At 43.8% G+C, this 20,821-nt stretch overlaps 1 protein-coding gene across 2 annotated transcripts in view; it reads left to right on the plus strand.

Annotated features, from left to right (window-relative positions):
• The window catches only part of ZFYVE26 (zinc finger, FYVE domain containing 26), a 66,967-nt gene that overhangs the window by 41,400 nt on the left and 4,746 nt on the right, over positions 1-20,821 (plus strand). For both annotated transcript variants that reach the window (XM_011949708.1, XM_011949709.1), the window contains exons 28-40: positions 1,329-1,492; positions 3,836-3,972; positions 5,013-5,044; positions 5,718-5,854; positions 7,120-7,340; positions 10,759-10,906; positions 11,145-11,354; positions 11,844-12,062; positions 16,145-16,342; positions 17,049-17,248; positions 18,088-18,229; positions 18,533-18,592; positions 19,830-20,012. In XM_011949708.1, the coding sequence (XP_011805098.1) occupies positions 1,329-1,492; positions 3,836-3,972; positions 5,013-5,044; positions 5,718-5,854; positions 7,120-7,340; positions 10,759-10,906; positions 11,145-11,354; positions 11,844-12,062; positions 16,145-16,342; positions 17,049-17,248; positions 18,088-18,229; positions 18,533-18,592; positions 19,830-20,012 (2,051 nt within the window). The remainder of the gene's footprint in view (positions 1-1,328; positions 1,493-3,835; positions 3,973-5,012; positions 5,045-5,717; positions 5,855-7,119; positions 7,341-10,758; positions 10,907-11,144; positions 11,355-11,843; positions 12,063-16,144; positions 16,343-17,048; positions 17,249-18,087; positions 18,230-18,532; positions 18,593-19,829; positions 20,013-20,821) is intronic.

Consider the following 20,821-nt stretch of genomic DNA (forward strand, 5'->3'; position numbering starts at 1 on the left):
AGAGTGTATGAACTTTTTTTTTTTGGAGACAGGATCTCACTCTATTGCCCAGGCTAGAGTGCAGGGGTGCCATCAGAGCTCACTGCAGGTCAGTTCCTCCTGCCCCTGCTTCCCAAATATCTAGGACTACAGGCACACACCACCATTGCCTGGTTAATTGTTTTATTTTTTGTGGAGACAGGATCTTGCTTTGTTGCCTAGGCTGGTCTCAAACTCTTGAACTCAACTCGTCCTCCCACCTTGGCCTCCCAAAGTGCTGGGATTACAGGCATAATCTGCACCCAGCCTATATGAGCTTTTTATTATGGAAATTTTGCAAATCCCAGATATCATATCATTTCAATTATAAATATTTCAGTATAAATCTCTGAAAGGTAAGGACTTTCATGAAACAAAGCCATAATGCCATTATCACATCTAGAAACAAATTAATAATAATTCCTTATTATTCTCAAATATGAAGTCAGTATTCAAATTTCTCCAGCTGTCTCATCAAGGTTTTTTTATAGTTGATTTTTCTAGACTCAAGATCTAAATAATGTCCATACATGGCTTGGCATTTGGTGAAATATCTCTTAAATCTTTTTTAAATTTTTACTTTTTAAGAGAGTCTCCCTCTGTCATCCAGGCCAGAGTGCAGTAGTCTGATCATGACTCACTGTAATCTTGAACTCCTGGACTCAAGCAATCCTCCCACCTCAGCCTCCCTGGTAGCTGGAACTACAGGCACACACCACCATGTCTGGCTAACTTTTGTAATTTTTTCTTTTGTATAGATGGAGTCTGGCTATGTCGCCCAGGCTGGTTTTGAATTCCTGGCCTCAAGTGATTCTCCTGCCTCAGCCTCCCAAAGTGCTGGGATTACTGGCATGAGCCACTGCACTGGCCTCTTAAAGTGCCTTTAATTAATAGGTTCCCTGCCTCTTTTCTTGTTTATCCCCCCTACCTCTTTTTTATTTGTGGAGACTAGTCATTTGTCCCCCGGAGCTTCTCACATGTTGGATTTTGCTGACTGCCTTCCTGTGGCAATCTGCCTCTTCATCCCCAGAATTTGCAGGACACTAGTAATTAGATCTAGAAGCTGGACTTGATTCAGGCTTATTATTTTTTCATAAGTATACTTGATAGCAGGTGGTGTACACGTCCATCAGGAGGCACACAATGTTCAGTTGTCTCTCTTTTATGACACAAACAGCAACTGATGATCATTAACTGGATCTATTATTTCAATAAGGGTTTGTAAAATAGTGAGATTCTATCATTGCCTCTCCATCTGTATGCTGGCATATTGATTACCTTTTACTCTGACCTCTGGCTCTGCCTCCCAGGTATCTCCAGTGTACATTCCCCTAGTCTAAGGGAAAGGAGTTTTCCACCAACCCAGCCCCCACAGGAATTTGTGCCCCCAGCGACACCCCCTGCCAGGCACCAGTGGGTTCCAGATGAGACTGAAAGTATCTGCATGGTCTGCTGCAGGGAACACTTCACCATGGTAAGCAGCATCGGTCTCCACTGTCACCCTCAGGAGAAGGTAAAGGAGAATTCTAGTTCATGAGCCTGAGTTTACAGTCAACGCCTGTCCCCAAGAGAATATTGGTATTTTCAGAACTGCCAAATCTAAGACTTTGGGTTTATTTTTGACCTGATCAGAATGTATTTTCTGGATTCAGACAGGTAGCAGACACCCTCAAATAGCAGTGAATTCTAAAATCTTTGCCATTGTCATGAGATAATAAAAAAGAAGCAGGAGGATTCACCAGGTGTCAGTGGATCTTGTTTCTGGCTCCATGTCTTTAACAGTAAGACTGGTGACCTAGCAGTGGTTATATGCACTGACTCCAGAGACAGAGGACCTGGGTTCTAATCCTGGCTCTGCCTCTTAATGACAATGTGACTACACACTATTTTGGTCTCATGTGCCCACTTGTAAACTAAGGATGATACATTCTTAGGCTCATAGAGCTGTTAGGATTAAATATGATAATACATGTCACCATACTTAACAGAGTACCTGCCCAGTATGCCACATCAGCTCAGTGCTGATGAAAACAATGTTGATGTAATTGCCCTGTGTCTGTTTCCTCCTCATCTATAAAAGAGGTGTAACATTTCTATATTTCTATTAGAATGAAATGAAGCAGTACTTTAAAGTCACTTTGATGCCCATCCACTGTAGACTGGATAAAGAAAAGTGGTACATATACACCATGGAATACTATGGAGCCATAAAAAAGAACAAGAGCATGTCTTTTGCAGGAACATGGATGGAACCAGAGGTCATTATCCTTAGCAAACTAACATAGGAACGGAAAACCAAATACCACTTGTTCTCAATCATAAGTGGGAGTTAAATACTGAGAACACATGGACAGAAAAAGGGGAACAACAGACACGGGGGCTACTTGAGAGAGAGGAGGGTGGAAGGAGGAAGAGGCTCAGGGAAGAAAAACTGCTATGTACCATGCTTAGTACCCAGGTGACAAAATAAGCTGTACACTAAACCCCTGAGTTACAAATTTACCTATACAATAAACCTACACATGTACCCCTGAACCTAAAATAAAAATTAAGATTTAAAAATATATATATATGAGGAAAGCAAAGTCAGATATTTTCCTTATTTAAACTTACAAATCTTCAAGGAGGACAATTGGTTGTGACTTTTGAGACATATGACAAGCCACTGAAAGGAGTTTTGCATGACAAGCTGCTCTCTAGCTTTAAGACCACCATATAGAAGGTTTACTTACATACAGGGTAGATTATAGAAAGAGTTTCTAATCATGACAACAGTGGGCCTTTATTGACTGCCTACTCTATATGTTCCAGGCATGATACTAAGTGCTTTGCTTAAGTTATCTCTCTTAAATTTTACAATAACCTGATGAACTTGATAATATTAATACTGTATTACACATACCAGAATATGGATGTATAGAGAAGGTATGTAATTTGGAAAAGACTGATGAGAAATTCTGAATTGATTGATACAAATTAAGAATTTGTGTATAAAATTAAATTATGCCTAAGTGTATTTTTAAAGTCTTTTTTTTCTTTTTCTTTTTCATTTTTTTTTTGAGACAGAGTCTTGCTCTGTCACCTAGAGGGGTGCAGTGGTACGATCTCTGCTTGCTGTAACCTCTGCCTCCTGGATTCAAGCAATTCTCCTGCCTCAGCCTCCTGAGTAGCTGGGCGTACAGTCTCCTGCCGCCACATCTGGCTAATTTTTGTATTTTTAGTAGCAATGGGGTTTCGTCATGTCGGCAAGGCTGGTTTCCAACTCCTGACCTCAGGTGATCCGCTCACCTCTGCCTCCCAAAGTGCTGGAATTACAGGCGTGAACCACCAAACCACCACGCCCAGCCTAAAAGTCTTGCTTCATGTTTATCATGTGTTACAAATGGCACCTGCTAAAGTAACTTTGGGGAAAACAAATAAATAAAGGCATTTTGAAAAGGGATACTTTTAAATCATTACCATGATTTAATCATGACATCAATACCATGTAGAAATGTGATCTGCACTGGCTCAGAAAGTGACTTCTTCCCCACTACTTTTTCCTCTTTCTTCACATGTTGCCTCCATACACAAGTAGAACTTGTCAGGAGCTATTGCAAAACTCCATGACTTGGCACCTTTGCCCATCAGCTGACAGATATTTTTAAATGTTCAATTTTTGAGGGCAAGGACTGGTGTGTCCTTTTTCAATGGAGACCCAAGCACTTGGTGTTCTTAATAAGTAAGCCACTGGCAGCTAATACCACGTGTAGATGGATTGATGACAATCTCCCCTTCTCTCCTCCCTCTTTCTTCTCTTCCTGATGGCATTCCTCAGTTTAACAGGCGTCATCATTGTCGCCGCTGTGGCCGGCTAGTATGCAGCTCCTGCTCCACTAAGAAAATGGTGGTGGAAGGCTGCAGAGAGAACCCTGCTCGTGTGTGTGATCAGTGCTATAGTTACTGCAACAAAGAGTGAGTGTCCTACAGCAGGGCTGTTGCTATTATTAACTGCTGCACCCTCCCCCAGGTCCCTATACTTCTAGGAGTCTCATTATGGAGATCATTTCAAATCCAGAAATGTTTAACATCCACACTGAAATGCCATTAATTCTATACTGAAGTGTTTGTACACTGACCTTGGTCAGAGAAACTACTAAGAGAGAAAGTAGGGTGAGAGGAAGCAGTGTTCAAGGCTCTTACATGATGTTCTCTCTGAAATCAGAACATTGGTTCCTTAGCCCTTCCCCAGACAGAGGCCATTGAGCTTAGTTCACGAGCTCACCTATTTTCCAGCCTCTCTTGCTTCAACTGGTCTCAGCTGGACTCAAATGGACACGTTCACACCTGCTGAGTGGTTGGGCATCGCTTGCGTCAGCTCTGATCTAGGTAGTCATTCTTGCTTGTAATCCATAATTAGAAGAGCCTCTGTACTTGCCTACAGAGAATCACCTGGTAACAAATTTAAGAACCTGCTCGTACCTCCAGTGAGACAGATCAAGACTTTCTTTGTTGGCTCAGGGTTGCTCAATTGTTTCCACTACTTCTAGTAGCAAAGGAGCATGAACCGAAGACTCCTAGAGCATCTAGGAATATGAGCCAAAGCAATCATCCAAAACAAGTTACTTTGAATTATGCATGTTTTATTTACAAATTTTATGTTCTCCTTCATAGCATTATTGTGTTTGTCCTGATATGAACATTATTGGTCATTATTTAGCATAATGATTACTGATCTCATAGGAAGGAAGACATACCATATTTATTCTACAGTTTCTGTGACCCTAGCATACCACTGCCTCCCTCCCTCAGGGAGGAATTACCCACACACCATACTGCTGAGATTTGAAATGGGCAGTTAGTATTGATAGGGGGGACTCTTTCATTCAACAATTCTACCCTCAAAGAGCCCTCCATTGTCCGAGGGAGACACTGTGAGTTGATGCGTCTACTAAGCTCAAAACAAAGAAGTGACTCAGGCATTTATTTAATAATTTTTCTTTATCTCTTTTCAGTGTACCAGGGGAGCCTTCAGGAAAACCAGAAGGTAAGGCCAAATCCCATTCTCTGTGACTCTTCATTTGTGTACTTAAATTGACTCTATCTTCAGCATGTCAGCTGCGACTGATATACTTGTCCAGCTAATGCACTCCATCCAACTTATTTGCCAAAGCAAATTCTTGGCATTTCTATCAGCCTGTTTCCTCTGAAGTTCATCATATTAACCTATTATACTGGCCCATTAGCTTCTAGCATTGAGAAGGCCAGCAACCAAATAATTTGGTTCTTAACTTTTAGAACGTGATTTTATTTTAGTTTTTCTTAAGTTTCCCTTTACCATCCTGTCTCCCCATGATCCCTCCTTACCCCTAGGTAATCCCTGTTAACAGTTTGGCCTGTATCTGTCCACAACAGGTTAGTTTTTAGAGTATCCAGTGGCTCAGCCATTTATTTGAGAAACACACCCCTTTAAAGTTTCTTGTGTGAAGCAAGAAAGTTATGTGACAAATGCTGTAACACTCACCCCAGGTCTACGCCTGGGGAAGACAGTTTGAGGTGCTTAGTAGGGTGTCCTAAAGCAAACAAAAGGAACCAAGGAGAGAGAAAGGGCCCTGAAATAGCAGGCAAGTGCCTACCTGCAACTCATGCCAGCTCACAGGACTGGGTTAGACTGAACTGCCAGCCAGTGAATGACACGTGAATGGTATTTCTCTTCTCAGCTCTAGACAGCCCCAAGAGTGAAAGCCCTCCATACTCGTTTGTGGTGAGAGTTCCCAAAGCAGATGAGGTAGAATGGATTTTGGATCTCAAAGAGGAGGAAAATGAGCTGGTGCGGAGTGAATTTTACTATGAGCAGGTAATAGCAATAAAATGCAATGGTCACTTAAGTTTCTTTATGATGTGTAGTAGTATGACGAGAAATACAGAGGCAGGTGAACACACCTGGCCTTTACTTGTTTATAGTGCAATAATATGGGAGCTAAACTAGTAAATCCATTAACGCAGGAAATAATGAACATCTTGGGAATTGCACAAGGGGAGACCAGGAAAGGCTTCGTGGAAGAGGTAGCATTTAAAATGAGCTTTGGAAGAATGGTAGGAGTGTGACAAGCAGAAAGCTGGGGGTCGTGAGGAAAGTGGGGATGGGGAAGGACAAAGAATACAAAATTAAAACATCTGAGCAAAGACACCATGCCCAAAATTGCAGGGCACGATTGGAGAAGTGGAAGTTGTTTAATTTGAAGGGAACATAGAATCAATAGGGTTAATAGAGAGCTCATAAAAGGTAGGCTTGAAAAGGATTATTTATATATAGGGCTTGCATTCTGCAGTAAGGACTGTCTACTTGATAGGTATCAGGGACCTACGAAAGGTTTCCGAGTGTACTGTGGGAATATTCATTTGGCAGCAGTGTGTCCATGGCTTAAAGCAGCAACTCCTCTAGGTGGTCAGACAAGTGAGCTGACCGTTGTTGTCCAAGTCAGCAATAAGGACTTGCACTAGTGGACCCGAAAAAGGAGGGGACCTATGGACATTGTCAAGAAGTAGGTAACAAGGCCGGGCACAGTGGTACCCACCTGTAAACCCAGCACTTTGAGAGTCTGAGGTGGGTGGATTGCTTGAGCTCAGGAGTTGCTGACCAGCCTGGGCAACATAGTGACATCCCCGTCTCTACAAAAAAAAGAAAAATACAAAAATTAGCCGGGCATGGTGGCGCACAGTTGTGGTCCCCACTACTTGGGAGGCTTAGGTGGGAGGATTGCTTGAGCCTGGGAGGCAGAGGTTGCAGTGAGCTGAGATTGCACCACTGCACTCTAGCCTGGGCAACAGAGTGAGACCCTGTTTCAAGAAAACAAAATAAAGAAGTAGGTAACAGGTGGACACAGTGCCCTTCTTCCCAGTAAAATGACAAAACCTAAAAGCCAGAGCTTTAGCAGTGCTACTTAGAACATCTGAAATTTGTTTAGTTCCACTTCTGCTTTCTTGTGGAATTTGGTTCCTTCTTCCAGGGTCTTTCAGCCTTTTGAAAGAGGAAGGATAATTTCTGCCACTCAGCTGCCTTTGGAGAATGCCCTGGCCCCTGGACTCACCGTGTGTTCTCCCTTCTTCCACCCCGGCCAGGCTCCCAGTGCCTCCTTGTGCATTGCCATCCTGAATCTGCACCGGGACAGCACTGCCTGTGGTCACCAGCTGATTGAGCACTGCTGCAGGCTCTCCAAGGGCCTCACCAACCCGGAGGTGGATGCTGGGCTGCTCACGGACATCATGAAGCAGCTGCTGTTCAGTGCCAAGATGATGTTCGTCAAAGCCGGCCAGAGCCAAGACTTGGCTCTTTGTGACAGGTAGAGGGCAATGAGTCTCTGTTCTTGTATGTAGGAGCAGTTTCTAGCCAGCTGCTTTTTCTGACCTCACTATGATTTTTTTATCTCATCATCCTCTCTGACAAGACATGCTGAAAGATTTTTCATCTCTGTAATGTCGACGAAATGGTGTTGCCAGATCACAAGTGTTCTTCCCCATACTACCTGACATCCTTTTCTTTTTCAGAGCAGATCCTCAAAGCAGAATTTACTCTACCTACACCCAGTCAGAAAGAAAGTAAAGACTTTCATTAGTTAATTTGTCATTAAAGTTAATGTAGGGAAGCACCCTTAGTCTCTGTGGGACTTTCAGGGGTTTAAAGAAAATGTGTCCTCCTTGAACGTCCAGTGATCAGCCTTGAACAAAACTCTACTCCAATCCTGACCAGATTCAAACTGTGACTTCAGTGAGTTCTGGATAATAGACTTTTAAAAGCACTCTGGGAATTGATCTATTCCTGTGTCACAGGTAGGAACCTGGGTCATAAAGTAAAAGTGTGTATGGAAAAGGTATGATTAGACCTCCCTCGATTCCTGTACAACCTGCTTTGACTCCATCCATTAACCTGACAATGAAAACTCCTAATTCCCTGCTTATCCACTCAGATGTGTGACTCATATTGTGTGTTCCCAGCACTCAGTCCTAACCAGATTTGGGAGAAGGGAGCATAATTTTCTTTGCAGTATCATTGCCTCCCTCAGACATTTGCTCAGAATACTTGTCTACAAACTCAGCAGCCAGCATAGAGCATGGCAAATCCCAGCTTCACGACTTCCTAGCTCTGTTAACCCCTCTAGGCCTCAGTCTCCTCCTCTATAAAATGGGGTGGTAATACTGATCTCATGGGGCTGTTACAAGGGTAAGATGAGATCATCCATGTAGATGGTGAAGAACTAAGCCTGGTATATACTGTGTATCCCGAAAATGTTAGTAATTTGTATTATTTTTAGTAACAAAAACTAGAAGGTCGAGAAAAGCAGGAGGAGGTGAAACAGAAAGCAGAAGGAAGTGAAAAGGAACTAATCTGATTCCTTTATATCAAGAGGCAATAGATTCTACATCATTTTTCAAGTTGATAAATGAAGAAACAGATACGTGTTACATTTTTGAAATAACCATGAAAAGAATCAAAAATCTACCTAATTATGAGAAAAGTATAGGAGGAAAAAAACAGAAACCTTTCCACATACCAAAAGGGGGAAAACAAAGGAAACATGAAAAACACTTAAGGCAAAAATAAAAATATATTCAAATATATCTCAAATATCAGTAAGGTAAATGAAAAAAGAAAAAGATACTTAGATTGGGGGAAAACAAACTTCACATCAAGTCCTGTATGTCCTTTAAAATGTAATACAGAGGAAATATCCATTTTTAGGCTGAGGGCAGCAGAAAGTAAGAAGTCCTCACGTTAATTGGATTCTCACTCACCCCAACGTGTCATGCGCTTCTTTGACAGTTTACAGCAATGGTTTCTATTTAAACAGCCTTTTCTCTGACCCTGCATTCAGACACACCCACTCTAAGAATCTTTCCCTTTGCGCCAGTTTGCTGATGGGAGTGAATTCATTCCTCACATGTGTTGCCTTGCAAATCAGTTACAAACTCTTGGTTTTCAGAGTATTTTTCTAGTGTTTTTAACTCATACCCCCTTCTGATAGACAAACAAATAAATAAATATAGGTTTAAAAACAAAACTCAGCTGGGTGCAGTGGCTCTTGTCTGTAATTCCAGCTACTCAAGAGGCTGAAGGAAGAGGATCCCGAGGTCAGGAGTTCAAGACCAGCCTGGGCAATGTAGTGCGACCCAGTCTCTAAAAACATAAAAATAAACTCACCATCTACTTCAAATGTTTTCATTTCCCAAATATGCAAAAATATTATGAGTACCGATACTTTTATACACTATGCTTTCCTCTCCCCTATCTCCACATTGGTAAGAATCACCGATGTACAGAATCCCTTTCTAGGTAATTGGTGGATAACTCAGGATCCACAGAGGTTTTTGCTGCAGTTATGAGACAAGATTCAGGAACCTTGAGTGTAGGCTTGTCTCAGCAGCACTAGACAGTATAATCCAACCCTCTGGGCTTTCTGTCCTTATAAGGTTTTTACAAGCATTAGGTGAGACCACAGAAGGCAGCCCTACTAGGCTGTAATGAGGGCCCGTCCTTAGCCCAGAGTGAAGATGTCAAGTCTAAAATAAGAGTGAAGGACCAGGATGCCTCCACCCAGCAGCATCTCCGGGGAATGGTAGTGATGTGGCCTGTGCACTGACGAGGAGTGCAGGCCATTGACACTGAACCTATGCTCTCTCACTCACAAAAGAGGGTTCAAAAGGACCAAAAAGCAGATGGGTCACTTGTAAGCCCCCAACGTTCAGTGTAAAGGCCTTGCCTCAAATATTCTTGAGCATCCCCACTCCAAACATTAATATCTAACATTTATTAAGTGCCAGAAAAGTTCCAGACATTATCCTAAGCCCTTTTACTTGCGTTATTTCATTTTATCCTTAAAACTCCACTGTCACAGTCATGCATTGCTTAACGACAGGAATATATTCTGAGAAATGCATTGTCAGGTGATTTCGTCATTGTGCAAACACCATGGAGTGCACTTGCACAAACCCAGAGGGTATAGCCCTCTACCCACCTAGGTTATGACCTATTGTTCCTAGGCTACAAACCTGTACAACATGTTACTGTACTGAATACTGTAGGCAATTGTAACACTATGGTATTTGTGTTATCTAAATATAGAACAAGTATAGTAAAAACATGGTGTTATGATCCTATGTGGCCACCATTGTATATGCAGTTCATTGCTAACTGAAACGTCATTATGTGGCTTATGACTGTATATCCATTTTACAGTTGAGTAAATTAAGGCAGAGAAAGGTTAACTAACGTGCCCCAGGTCATAGAGCTACTAAGTGATAGAGCCAGAATTCAGTGTGACTCCAGAGCTTTCACTCATGGCAACTATGCTATGCATCTCTTAATTCTCATGATCACTTTCATATTGAAAATGGAGCAGGCCTGTAATCCCAGCACTTTGGGAGACTGAGGTGGGCAAATCACCTGAGGTCAGGAGTTCAAGACCAGCCTGGCCAACATGGTGAAACCCTGTCTCTATTTAAAAAATACAAAAACTAGCTGGGCAAGGTGGCAGGTGCCTGTAATCCCAGATACTGGAGAGGCTGAGACAGAAGAATCATTTGAACCCAGAAGGCAGTGGTTGCAGTGAGCCAAGATTGGACCACTGCACTCCAGCCTGGGTGACAGAGCAAGAGTCTGTCTCAAAACAAACAAAAAAAAGAAAATGGATAGGAAACCTTTAAACGGCTACTCTAAGTAAGATTCTAGGGAGCCTCATGGCCTTGCCCTTTTCCTCCTTGTAGCTACATCAGCAAGGTAGACGTGCTGAATATTTTAGTTGCTGCTGCCTATCGCCACGTGCCATCTTTGAGTCAGATCTTGCAGCCAGCTGCGGTAACCAGACTAAGGAACCAGCTTTTGGAAGCCGAGTACTACCAACTGGGCGTTGAGGTGAGACAAAGACAAAGCTTACTTCCACCCCACTGTAGCAAGTTGCTTTTGCTTAGCCTTGCAAACAGATATTGCTGTCTGTCAGTTGTCCTGCCCGTGGGGAAGAATCGGGGGCATGACTAGTTTGCCAGCAAAGGAGTAATGGCAGATAGTGGGGATGAGGTGGTTGGCAACTTGGGAATAGAATAGGTCTTTGGGACATTTAGGCCCTCACTAAAAGGGGCAATTTTTCTCCCAGGTCTCCACAAAGACTGGACTTGATACCACCGGGGCGTGGCATGCTTGGGGCATGGCCTGCCTCAAAGCCGGGAACCTCACTGCTGCGCGGGAGAAGTTCAGTCGCTGTCTGAAGCCTCCGTTTGACCTCAATCAGCTGAATCATGGCTCAAGATTGGTGCAGGATGTAGTCGAGTACCTGGAGTCCACAGTGAGGCCCCTCGTATCCTTGGTAAGAACAAAGCAGGAAGAGTGCCTGGCTCAGGGAGGGAGGCCCAGGAATAGCAATGACCTGGGAAAAGAATCAGCAGAAATTCAGCTAACAGTGTCAGTCCTGGCTTAGCGTCGACCAAGTTAAAAATTTTTTTTTCCATCACATATAATTAGATAAGTAACTATATGTGGTTAGATAAGTAATAGATGCATTAAAAAAAAAAAGAAACGATGTTTAAAAAGATAAAAATGACATGTGACATATAATCCCATACACAGACCAATTAGTGTTAAGATTCTGATGAATTTTCTATGTTATGTTTTTTAATGAAATCAGAGTTGTACCATATCATAATATGTAGAATTGTGTATCCTGCCTGTTCTACCTTTGACACTGCATTGTGAACATTTTTCCACATTGTTAAACATTCTTTGTGAGCAATATTTTCAGTGCCTGCCGAGAACTTTTTGAGTTTCATTTTTCTCTCTCGCTCTCCTGTGCTGTCAGCAAGATGAGGATTACTTTGCCACCCTGAGGGAGCTGGAAGCTACCCTTCGGACGCAGAGCCTTTCTCTGGCAGTGATTCCTGAAGGGAAAATCATGAACAACACCTACTACCAGGAATGCCTCTTCTACCTGCACAACTATAGCACCAACCTGGCCATCATCAGCTTCTATGTGAGGCACAGCTGCCTGCGGGAAGCTCTTCTGCACCTTCTCAACAAGGTGGGATACGGACACAGCTCAAAAAGGCAGTGCCTGCCTTGCTCCTCTGGCTTGGACCACTCAGCCTTAAGGGGGACAATAACCCCCTGACACTTAACCCTGTGTTGAGCTATGGGGCCATCTCTAGCAGAGCCAGGTCAAAACAGAGGACTCTGCACAACTATTATTCAGGGAGTGTGAAAAGTCTTAGCCTGGATCCCAAATCTGCCCTCACCAGCAAAGGCACTTTCCTTCTCCCAAAACATGCAGCAGAATCGGATTGTGGTTAAGAGCATGGTCTCTGGAATGAGGTGTTCAGTGTGAGTCTTGCATGACCTTGGGCATATTGCTTAGGTCACTGCTTCCACGTGCCTCCCTAGCTGGCCTGGGATAGTGTCCAGCTTCTGACCCAGCTGCTGGTCCATTTGGAGTTGTTACTACAAGGGCCAGGAAGCACCATAGCACCAATCCTATAGTTGAACCCCAAATAGATGATGAAAGGAGAATATGCCCTACTTTTTTTCCTCTCCCATCCTCTGCTCCCCTCCCACTGGAAGCAAAGGCACCACTGAAGAATATTATGTCTTTGGAGCCCTTGATAAGCAATCAGGACTTCGTTTTACCATGACCCGTTTTTTTGTTTTTGTTTCTTCGAGATGGGGACTCGCTATGTTGCCCAGGCTAGAATGCAGTGGCATGATCACATGCCTTAGACCTCCTAGGCTCAAGAAATCCTCCAACCTTATCCTACTGAGTAGCTGGGACTACAGGCACATGCACCGCACCCAGCTACATTCCTTTTTTTATCTGAATGTTCCACAATAACTTTCGGAGAAATTGGCTGAGATGTACCAAATTTTATAGGAAATTTAATGAGCTCAAGGCAGACTTTAATTTCATTCTGCCACCCTAATGCAAAACAGCAGCCAATGCAAATGTACAGATAGACATATTTTCTAAGATTGATCCAAGTGAAATCAGCAGTTCACAAATTATTGTGACTATACCCCTACAGGACAGTGAAGAGAGGGTGTTTTTACCAGTGCTGAGCTACTGACTATTCTTAGCTACTAACCAGGTCTCAAGAATAATGTAGAAGTCATGTTATATGGAGTTGAATTGCTAACTTTTTTCCTTTTCCTCAGTTTCCAAACAAGTTTAGCAGTAAAGCTGTTTCTCCCAGGCACAAATTGAGAATGGAAATCACCTAGTTCTGTTTCCTCTGACAGCTGTAATCCAGAGAGCTAAGCTGCCTACTTCATTAGCTTAGTATAAGCTGACAACAGCAGTGCCCTTGCTTTATATTTGTCAGAGCTGGGAAAGAAACCTTCTTTTTATCTCCTGTAATCATAGTTACCCTTGAACTGAAATATCTTACCTTTATTCTCAAGCAGGTAGGGAGAGGAGGAAAAGACATTGTGAAAATTACACCTGAATGCCTGGAGCATGGAAGATGTTCTCTTCCCAGCCTTTTCCCTGTGTGTTTTGTCCCTTTGCCCACACTGTCCCCAGACTGAGCTTTCTAAAACATAAATAGACTCATGTTATTCCCTCCCTAAAAGGCCTTCAGAGGATCTCCATGGCCACAGGAAAAACTCCAGATTCCTTAGCATGCTACAGAACTCACCAGGATCAGGCCTCCTTATTTCTCTAATTTATTTTCACCACAGATCCTATCTGCACCTTATATTCCAGACTCATCAAATTACTTTTAATCAAATTTTCCTGATTTACCATGTACTGTCTTATTTCCATGAGTCTTTATATGCTGTTTCCTCTACCTAGAATGCCCTGCTCCTCCTTGTTTTCTTAAAAAAAACTCATATTTGCCAGGCATGGTGGCTCACACCTATAATCCCAGCACATTGGGAGGCCGAGGCGGGTGGATCACTAGGTCAGGAGTTAAGCCCACCCTGACGAAGATGGTGAAACCCCGTCTTTACTAAAAACTACAAAAAGTAGCTGGGTGCAGTGGCAGGTACCTGTAATCCCGGCTACTCGGGAGGCTGAGGCAGGAGAATTGTTTGAACCGGGGTGGCAGAGGTTGCAGTGAGCCAAGATCGTGCCACTGTACTCCAGCCTGGGTGACAGTAGGATTCCGTCTCAAAAAAAAAAAAAAATTCTATTTATCCTTTTAGTATTCTTTCAGGCCCTCTCTGTTGAGCATTCACAGAACACTCAAGTAGCATTAGCCTCCATTGCCCTGGCACTGCATTTATCCTACTGGATTGCAACTGTTTGTTTATAATTGAGTCTTTCCATCTGGACCAACAAGGCCTATATTTTACTTATCCGTATATTCAGGCACCTGACCTAGTACCAATTATGAATGAGTGAGTGGACAGATAAATGGATGGCATGGAAGTTCTTGAGGTGCTGCCCTTCTGAGGTGTTCCATCTCTCCTACAGAGCCCCTGCTTCTTAAAATGTGGCCTACAACTTTTAGATTAGGTCTGGTTTTCTCTGAGGCAGGAGAATCACTTGAACCCAGGAGGCAGAGGTTGTGGTGAGCTGAGATCGTGCCGTTGCACTCCAGCCTGGGTTACAGAGTGAGATTCTGTCTTTAAAAAAAAAAAAAAAAAAAAGACAAAAATATCTGCCGCCATAGTAGAAGAGAGATAGTAAACATGAGAAATAAAATAGATAGTGTAGATTATGAATAAGAAGAAGAAAAATAAAATAGGGGTGAGGAAGGGGTGGCTTATATAATTTTAAACTGGGTACCCAGGGAAAGTGACATCTGAGTAAAGCGCCAAAGAACACAAGGAGTGAATCATGCAGATCTATGGGGAAGGCACGATCCAGGAAGAGGGTGTGATGAGGGCAAAGGCCAGGGTGGCTAGAGCAGAGTCCGCTGGGACAGGGTACTATCGGATAAGGTCAGAAAGGTCACAGGCCAAATCATGCAGGACCTTGTGGACATTGTGAGGGATGAGAAGGGAAACTGCTGGGAGACTGTGAGCAGAGGAATAACGTGATCTGGCTTAGGTTTCAACAAAGTCACTCGGGCTCATTTGTGGGCGTTAGACTGACAAGAGGTAAGAATAGAAGCTGATAGACCAGGGAGGAATATGTTGCAATAATCCAGACAAACGATGATGGGATCCAGTGTGGTCCAAGGGAGGTGGTGGGAAGTGGCCGGATTCTGTGTGCTGTAATGGTGGTGGTGGAGCCAATAGGATTTGCTGGTGGATTTGATGAAGGAGTGTAACGGAAAAAATGACTAAAGTTTTTGACTTGAACAACTACAAGAATGGAGATACAGTCTGAGAAAGGGAAGACTGTGGAAAGAGCAGGTTTCAAGGAACAAGCAGGAATGTAGTTGTAGATGCATTCAGTTAAATCTCGAAGTGGACGTGTTGAGTGGACAGTTGGATGTAAGTTGGATGTGCAGTTCTGGAGTTCAGGGGGAATGAACAATTTGGAGATGGGATTTAGGCATCATCAGCAAATCAACAGTATATTAAGCAAAGAGCCTGGATGAAATCACCAGGAGAATGGGTATAAATAGAAAAGAGTGTAGGCTCCTCCTAAGCCCTGGGGAGATTGGGAGGGATCAGCCAAGAAAATTGAGAAGGAGCAGCCAGAGACGTGGACAGAAAATCTGGAGAGGACAGTGTGCTGGAGGCCAAGTGAGGAGAGTTTTTCTCAATTAAAGTAAAAATTTATTTATTAAAAAGGCTTTTCAAGGAGGAAGAAGCCATCTCTGTCAAAAGCTGCTGATCGATCAGGTAGAAAATGAGGATCAAGAATTAACTGTTAGATTTAGAGTTTAGTGGTCACTGGTGACCTAAGGGGCAGTTTCAGTGGAAGTTATGGGTGCAGAGCTAGATTAGAGTGGGTTCAAGAGAAAAATCACAGGAGGGATTGGAGACAGTGAGGGTGGATAACCCTGTCAAGGGGCTTCTCTGTAAAAGGAAGGAGAGAAGTGAAGCAGTTGCTAGAGTGAGATTCTCAAAGGTATCTGTGACACATAAAAGATTAAGAAGCAATGCATTGGGAGGATGCTGAAGGTCCATCAATAGAAGGAAATTCACAGTGGATCCCAGACAGTGCCAAAACCAGACTCAAGACTTCTGACTTCTCGCCCTGCCCTGCTCCAGGAGAGTCCTCCAGAAGTTTTTATAGAAGGCATTTTCCAGCCAAGCTATAAAAGTGGGAAGCTACACACTTTGGAGAACTTGCTAGAATCCATTGATCCAACCTTGGAGAGCTGGGGAAAGTACTTGATTGCTGCCTGCCAACATTTACAGAAGAAGAACTACTACCACATTCTGTACGAGCTGCAGCAGTTTATGAAGGTAATTGCAACCCCTTCCTGCCTTCTACCTCTGTCGCTGATACCCTACCCTGCAGGGGAAGCAGTGCACGATGAGGGAATGAGACTGTCATTGGTCCCTGGCCTTGCTATTTGGCTGACCCTAGAGCAAACCCATGTTGCTCTCCAGCATTGTTAAATAATATTAAGATTTCCATCCTAAGTTTGGAGGTAGACTTTAATCCTGTCAATAATGGCATTCTTCAGAAAGCAAGAAATTGACAGGTTAAAAAAAAGAAATGAATATTAGTTTCAAGATAAGCATGAGACATGAATGTAGAATTCATAAGGAATGATGGAAAAGTTAGTGTTTTTAGAGAAAATATGTGACGGGAGAAGGAACATGTTTCTCCCAATCTTCCTGAGGATTGTCAGCACTAAATGACAGAGAAATTGAATTATTTAATGCCAAAGTACAAGTAAAGCTGATTTGAGTGGAGAATCAGAAATATCTTCTTTTAGCATCTCTTTGGTGGTGGAATAATGTCCTACCGAAGAGCTCCACCAGTCAGTGCACTTCGGGATCTCTTGGACCTTTGGGTGACGGGTTCAAAATAGCCGCTCAGCTGCTGGTGGGAGTGGGTGCTGGAAACGAGGTCTCTTAGTGGAAATCAGATGAGAATTCTCATCACACCCCACCCCCAAACTCCTGATCTACTTTGACCTGAACATTTATTTTCCTCTTCTAGGACCAAGTTCGGGCCGCCATGACCTGTATTCGGTTCTTCAGTCACAAAGCAAAGTCATATACAGAACTGGGAGAGAAGCTGTCATGGCTACTTAAGGCCAAGGACCACCTGAAGATCTACCTCCAAGAAACATCCCGCAGCTCTGGAAGGAAGAAAACCACGTTCTTCAGAAAGAAGATGACTGCAGCTGATGTGTCAAGGTAGCTGGAGGTTCAGGGGACCATTGGTGTGGGGCAGGAAGGGTGGGAGCAGGTTTCTGTTGGTGATGAAGCTACTCTTGTCTATTCCCCAAATCCTGAAAAAAAAATCTAAAAGGAATCATCCCTGGATGACAGTGTCTAGTACAAGCCTGGAAAGCCTACAGAGGAGCGGGTAGGCGGAGTGGGAGTGGAGGGAGGATTAGCATCACAGGCTACAATCAGACTACACTCCAAACTCACTACAGTAGGCAAAAAGGGTCCTGTACATTCTGGCTCCTGCTGATGTCACCATCTTTATCTCCTGCTACTCTCTTGTTACCAAGCATCAATCCCTGGCCTCCTCAGGGCTCCTCAACACACCAAGTCCTTAATTCCTCTCAGCTTTAATACTTGCCAGTCCCTCTACGTAGAAAATAATATCTGAGGTAAACGCTCTACTACTACCATTTATCGCTTCCAGAGGCTTAATTGCTAACTATTTTATGTGTTTGTTTACTATTCATTTCTCTTCTAGCCTATAAACTCTGAGGGCAGGGCTCATTTCTCTTGACCAGTGTTACTGTACCTGGCACATAGGTGCTCAATAAATACTTGTTGATTCAATGACTGGGCCCTATCTGGTTCCACAGTGCACCGTAATATTGCGAGTCTGTGCAGGACATGAGATCACCATTTTTTTGGTCTTGTCATAACTGCTCACAAGGTATTTGGGGTCTCTTTTCCCTCTGCATCATTTGCCTTTTTCATCACCATGTTATTCGACTTCTCAGTCTCCTGGCCTCAGTCACCTCACTCCTGGGCCCTCATGAGGCTGGACTGTGCGTATTCTGTCATCACAGGCATATGAACACACTTCAGCTGCAGATGGAAGTTACCAGGTTTTTGCATCGGTGCGAAAGTGCTGGGACCTCTCAGATCACCACTTTGCCTCTGCCAACCCTGTTTGGAAATAACCACATGAAAATGGATGTTGCCTGCAAGGTACATGCAGCGTTTCAGACCTCTGGCAGACTATTGTCATCTTTTAGAACACTTATCATAATTGCAGTTGTCCAGTGTTATTTCAGTTGTTTGTTTGATGGCTGCCTCCCTACTAGAATATGAGCCACCGAAGACTGGTGATCAAGTCCATTTTGATCATTCTTATATCCCTAGTGCCTGGCACTTAGCAGGGTCTCAACGAATATTTGTTGAATAATTGAATAAATAGGGGCCTTCATTCTTGGTCAAGAGGATACTCTAGTAATTGTTATGTTTTTAAGCATGATTCCCTTTCCTTTTCAGGTCATGCTGGGAGGGAAAAATGTAGAAGATGGTTTTGGAATTGCATTCCGTGTTCTGCAGGTATGACTTGGATTACTCAAATCATACTGAGGACAATCAGCACCTGACCACAGTTCCGGGAGAGATTATTCTTTAGGAAATTCTTATCCCAAGAAAAGTAGATTTACACGCACATTAGGGATGAAATCAAGGAGGTGACTATTATAGAACTGGGTCAAATTCAAGACTCTAGGCCACTTTGCCAGAAGCCAAGTAACCCATGACAAATTCATCAAAAGCTACCAAATAAATACCAGGAGCCAAGTCTCAGACAGTTCCCCATAGCTGTTTCCCTGAGAAACACTGCTCATTCTCACAGGGAGCATGGCTGGAGGGCTAGCCAGGGGCTTTCCACTGGCCGCAAGGGCTGTTCCCCTTCCTCAGTCTGTACAGGAGCTGGCTGGAGGAATACGTTTTCTATTGCTTGTGCTAAAAGAACATAGGTCCGGCTGTGGCACTGGAGCAGGGGCTGGAGCAGGGTACTGAGACCATGAGGGGCAGAGTCTCTACAGACCTGCCCACGACCACACAGCTCCATGCAGATACCCCAGGAGCTGACAGCAGGCAGCTTAGGGCAGGCAGGGTATTCATGCATTGTGCGTGTGTCAGTGATCAATGGCTTCATACGTGATTAGTCAGGTGTTTTCTTCCCATCTGTTTTCAATGTTGGACAGAGCTCACTACACACAGATACCCTGGTAGGCAGGCAGAGCTCACCACACACAGATACCCTGGTAGGCAGGGAAAGGGGCAGCTCCACCCAGGCCCTGTGGCATAAGGGTTCTCCTAGACCAGATTTAGGGTGTTTATCTGGCAGTTTTCAGTGAATGAGTCGTTCAGTGAATGGGTCTGTTTCTAAACACTAAGTCGCCTACCTCTTAACAGAGCACCAGGTGTCCAGGGTAGCAAATACCAGCCCCCAATGCCCATTTCTCCAGAAAAAGCAGACTTATTAGAGAGAAAATGAACTAGTCTTAGGATTTTGATAAGAATATTTTCAGTGAGTGCCACCGCAGCAAGCTAAATGTACCATTTTAGATACTTGGCTGCAGTTTTTTGGGGTTGCTTCCTAAAGTTCTACCTAACTCCAAAGAGGAATTGATGCTTGCTTTTCATTTGGTCTATATATGTTTTCTACTGTGACCACAATCAATATGGCTTGTCTACACCAAGCATAGTGAGAGCTCTTAAATGCTGCCTCCCTCCCCACTGTTAACGTTTCCTGCTCCTAAGCCCATCATCTCGTGTTCTGTTCTAGGACTTCCAGCTGGATGCTGCCATGACTTACTGCAGAGCTGCCCGCCAGTTAGTGGAGAAGGAGAAATACAGTGAGATCCGGCAACTGCTCAAGTGTGTCAGTGAGTCAGGCGTGGCAGCCAAAAGTGACGGGGACACCATCCTTCTCAACTGCCTGGAAGCGTTCAAGAGAATTCCACCCCAGGCACGCTCCCTCCAGTACCTCTTGGCTCCTCCATCAATTTCAGCGTCTTCACATCCCCGTCTTTATTGTTCTGTTTCCCATACTGTGCCTGAAACTCTACAAGATCCTTTTATCATTCTGAACCCCTCTGCAATAATGGCCTCACCCTAATTGACCCTTCCCTGAAAATTTATGGAGATGATGTCTATACCCAGGGTGGCCCTCAACATCCCACTGTGTAAATTTGTTTGCACCTGGAAGTGTCTATGGAGTTGAGCTTCTTCCTACAATTGTAGAGGAGGTCTGGGTCGGCCAGCAGATGACCTTTGAAGCCTGTTACCTGCGGAATTGTCCTCCCATGGTGGCTTTTTGGAGTGAACAGAACCACATCCATTTGTGCAGGCCGTGGACAGGCCTCTTGGGAACTGTTCCTTCTCCCCAAATTCTGAAGCTTAGTGTTATGGTTAAATTTTCTTTCTTGTTCTTAAAGCAGGAGTTGAGTTTACAAAGAAGAGTCAGCCAGGTGTGGCAGCACATGTCTGTAATCCCAGCTGTTCTAGAGGCTAAGGTGGGAGGATCACTTGAGCCCAGGAGTTCTGTGCTATAGTTTATTATGCCGATACATACTTAGTGTTAGAACTCAGTGCCTGCACTAAGTTCATGATCAATCTGGTGACCTCCCAGGAGCAGGGAACCACCAGGTTGCCTAAGGAGGGGTGGACTGGCCCAGACTGGAAATGAAGCAGATTAAAATTCCTGTGCTATCAATAGTGGGATCATGCCTGTGAAAAGCCACTGCACTCCAGCCTGGGCAACATAGTGAGACCCCA

Source organism: Colobus angolensis, unplaced genomic scaffold (assembly GCF_000951035.1).
Source record: "Colobus angolensis palliatus isolate OR3802 unplaced genomic scaffold, Cang.pa_1.0 Scaffold3, whole genome shotgun sequence".
NCBI classification, from domain to species: Eukaryota; Metazoa; Chordata; class Mammalia; order Primates; family Cercopithecidae; genus Colobus; species Colobus angolensis.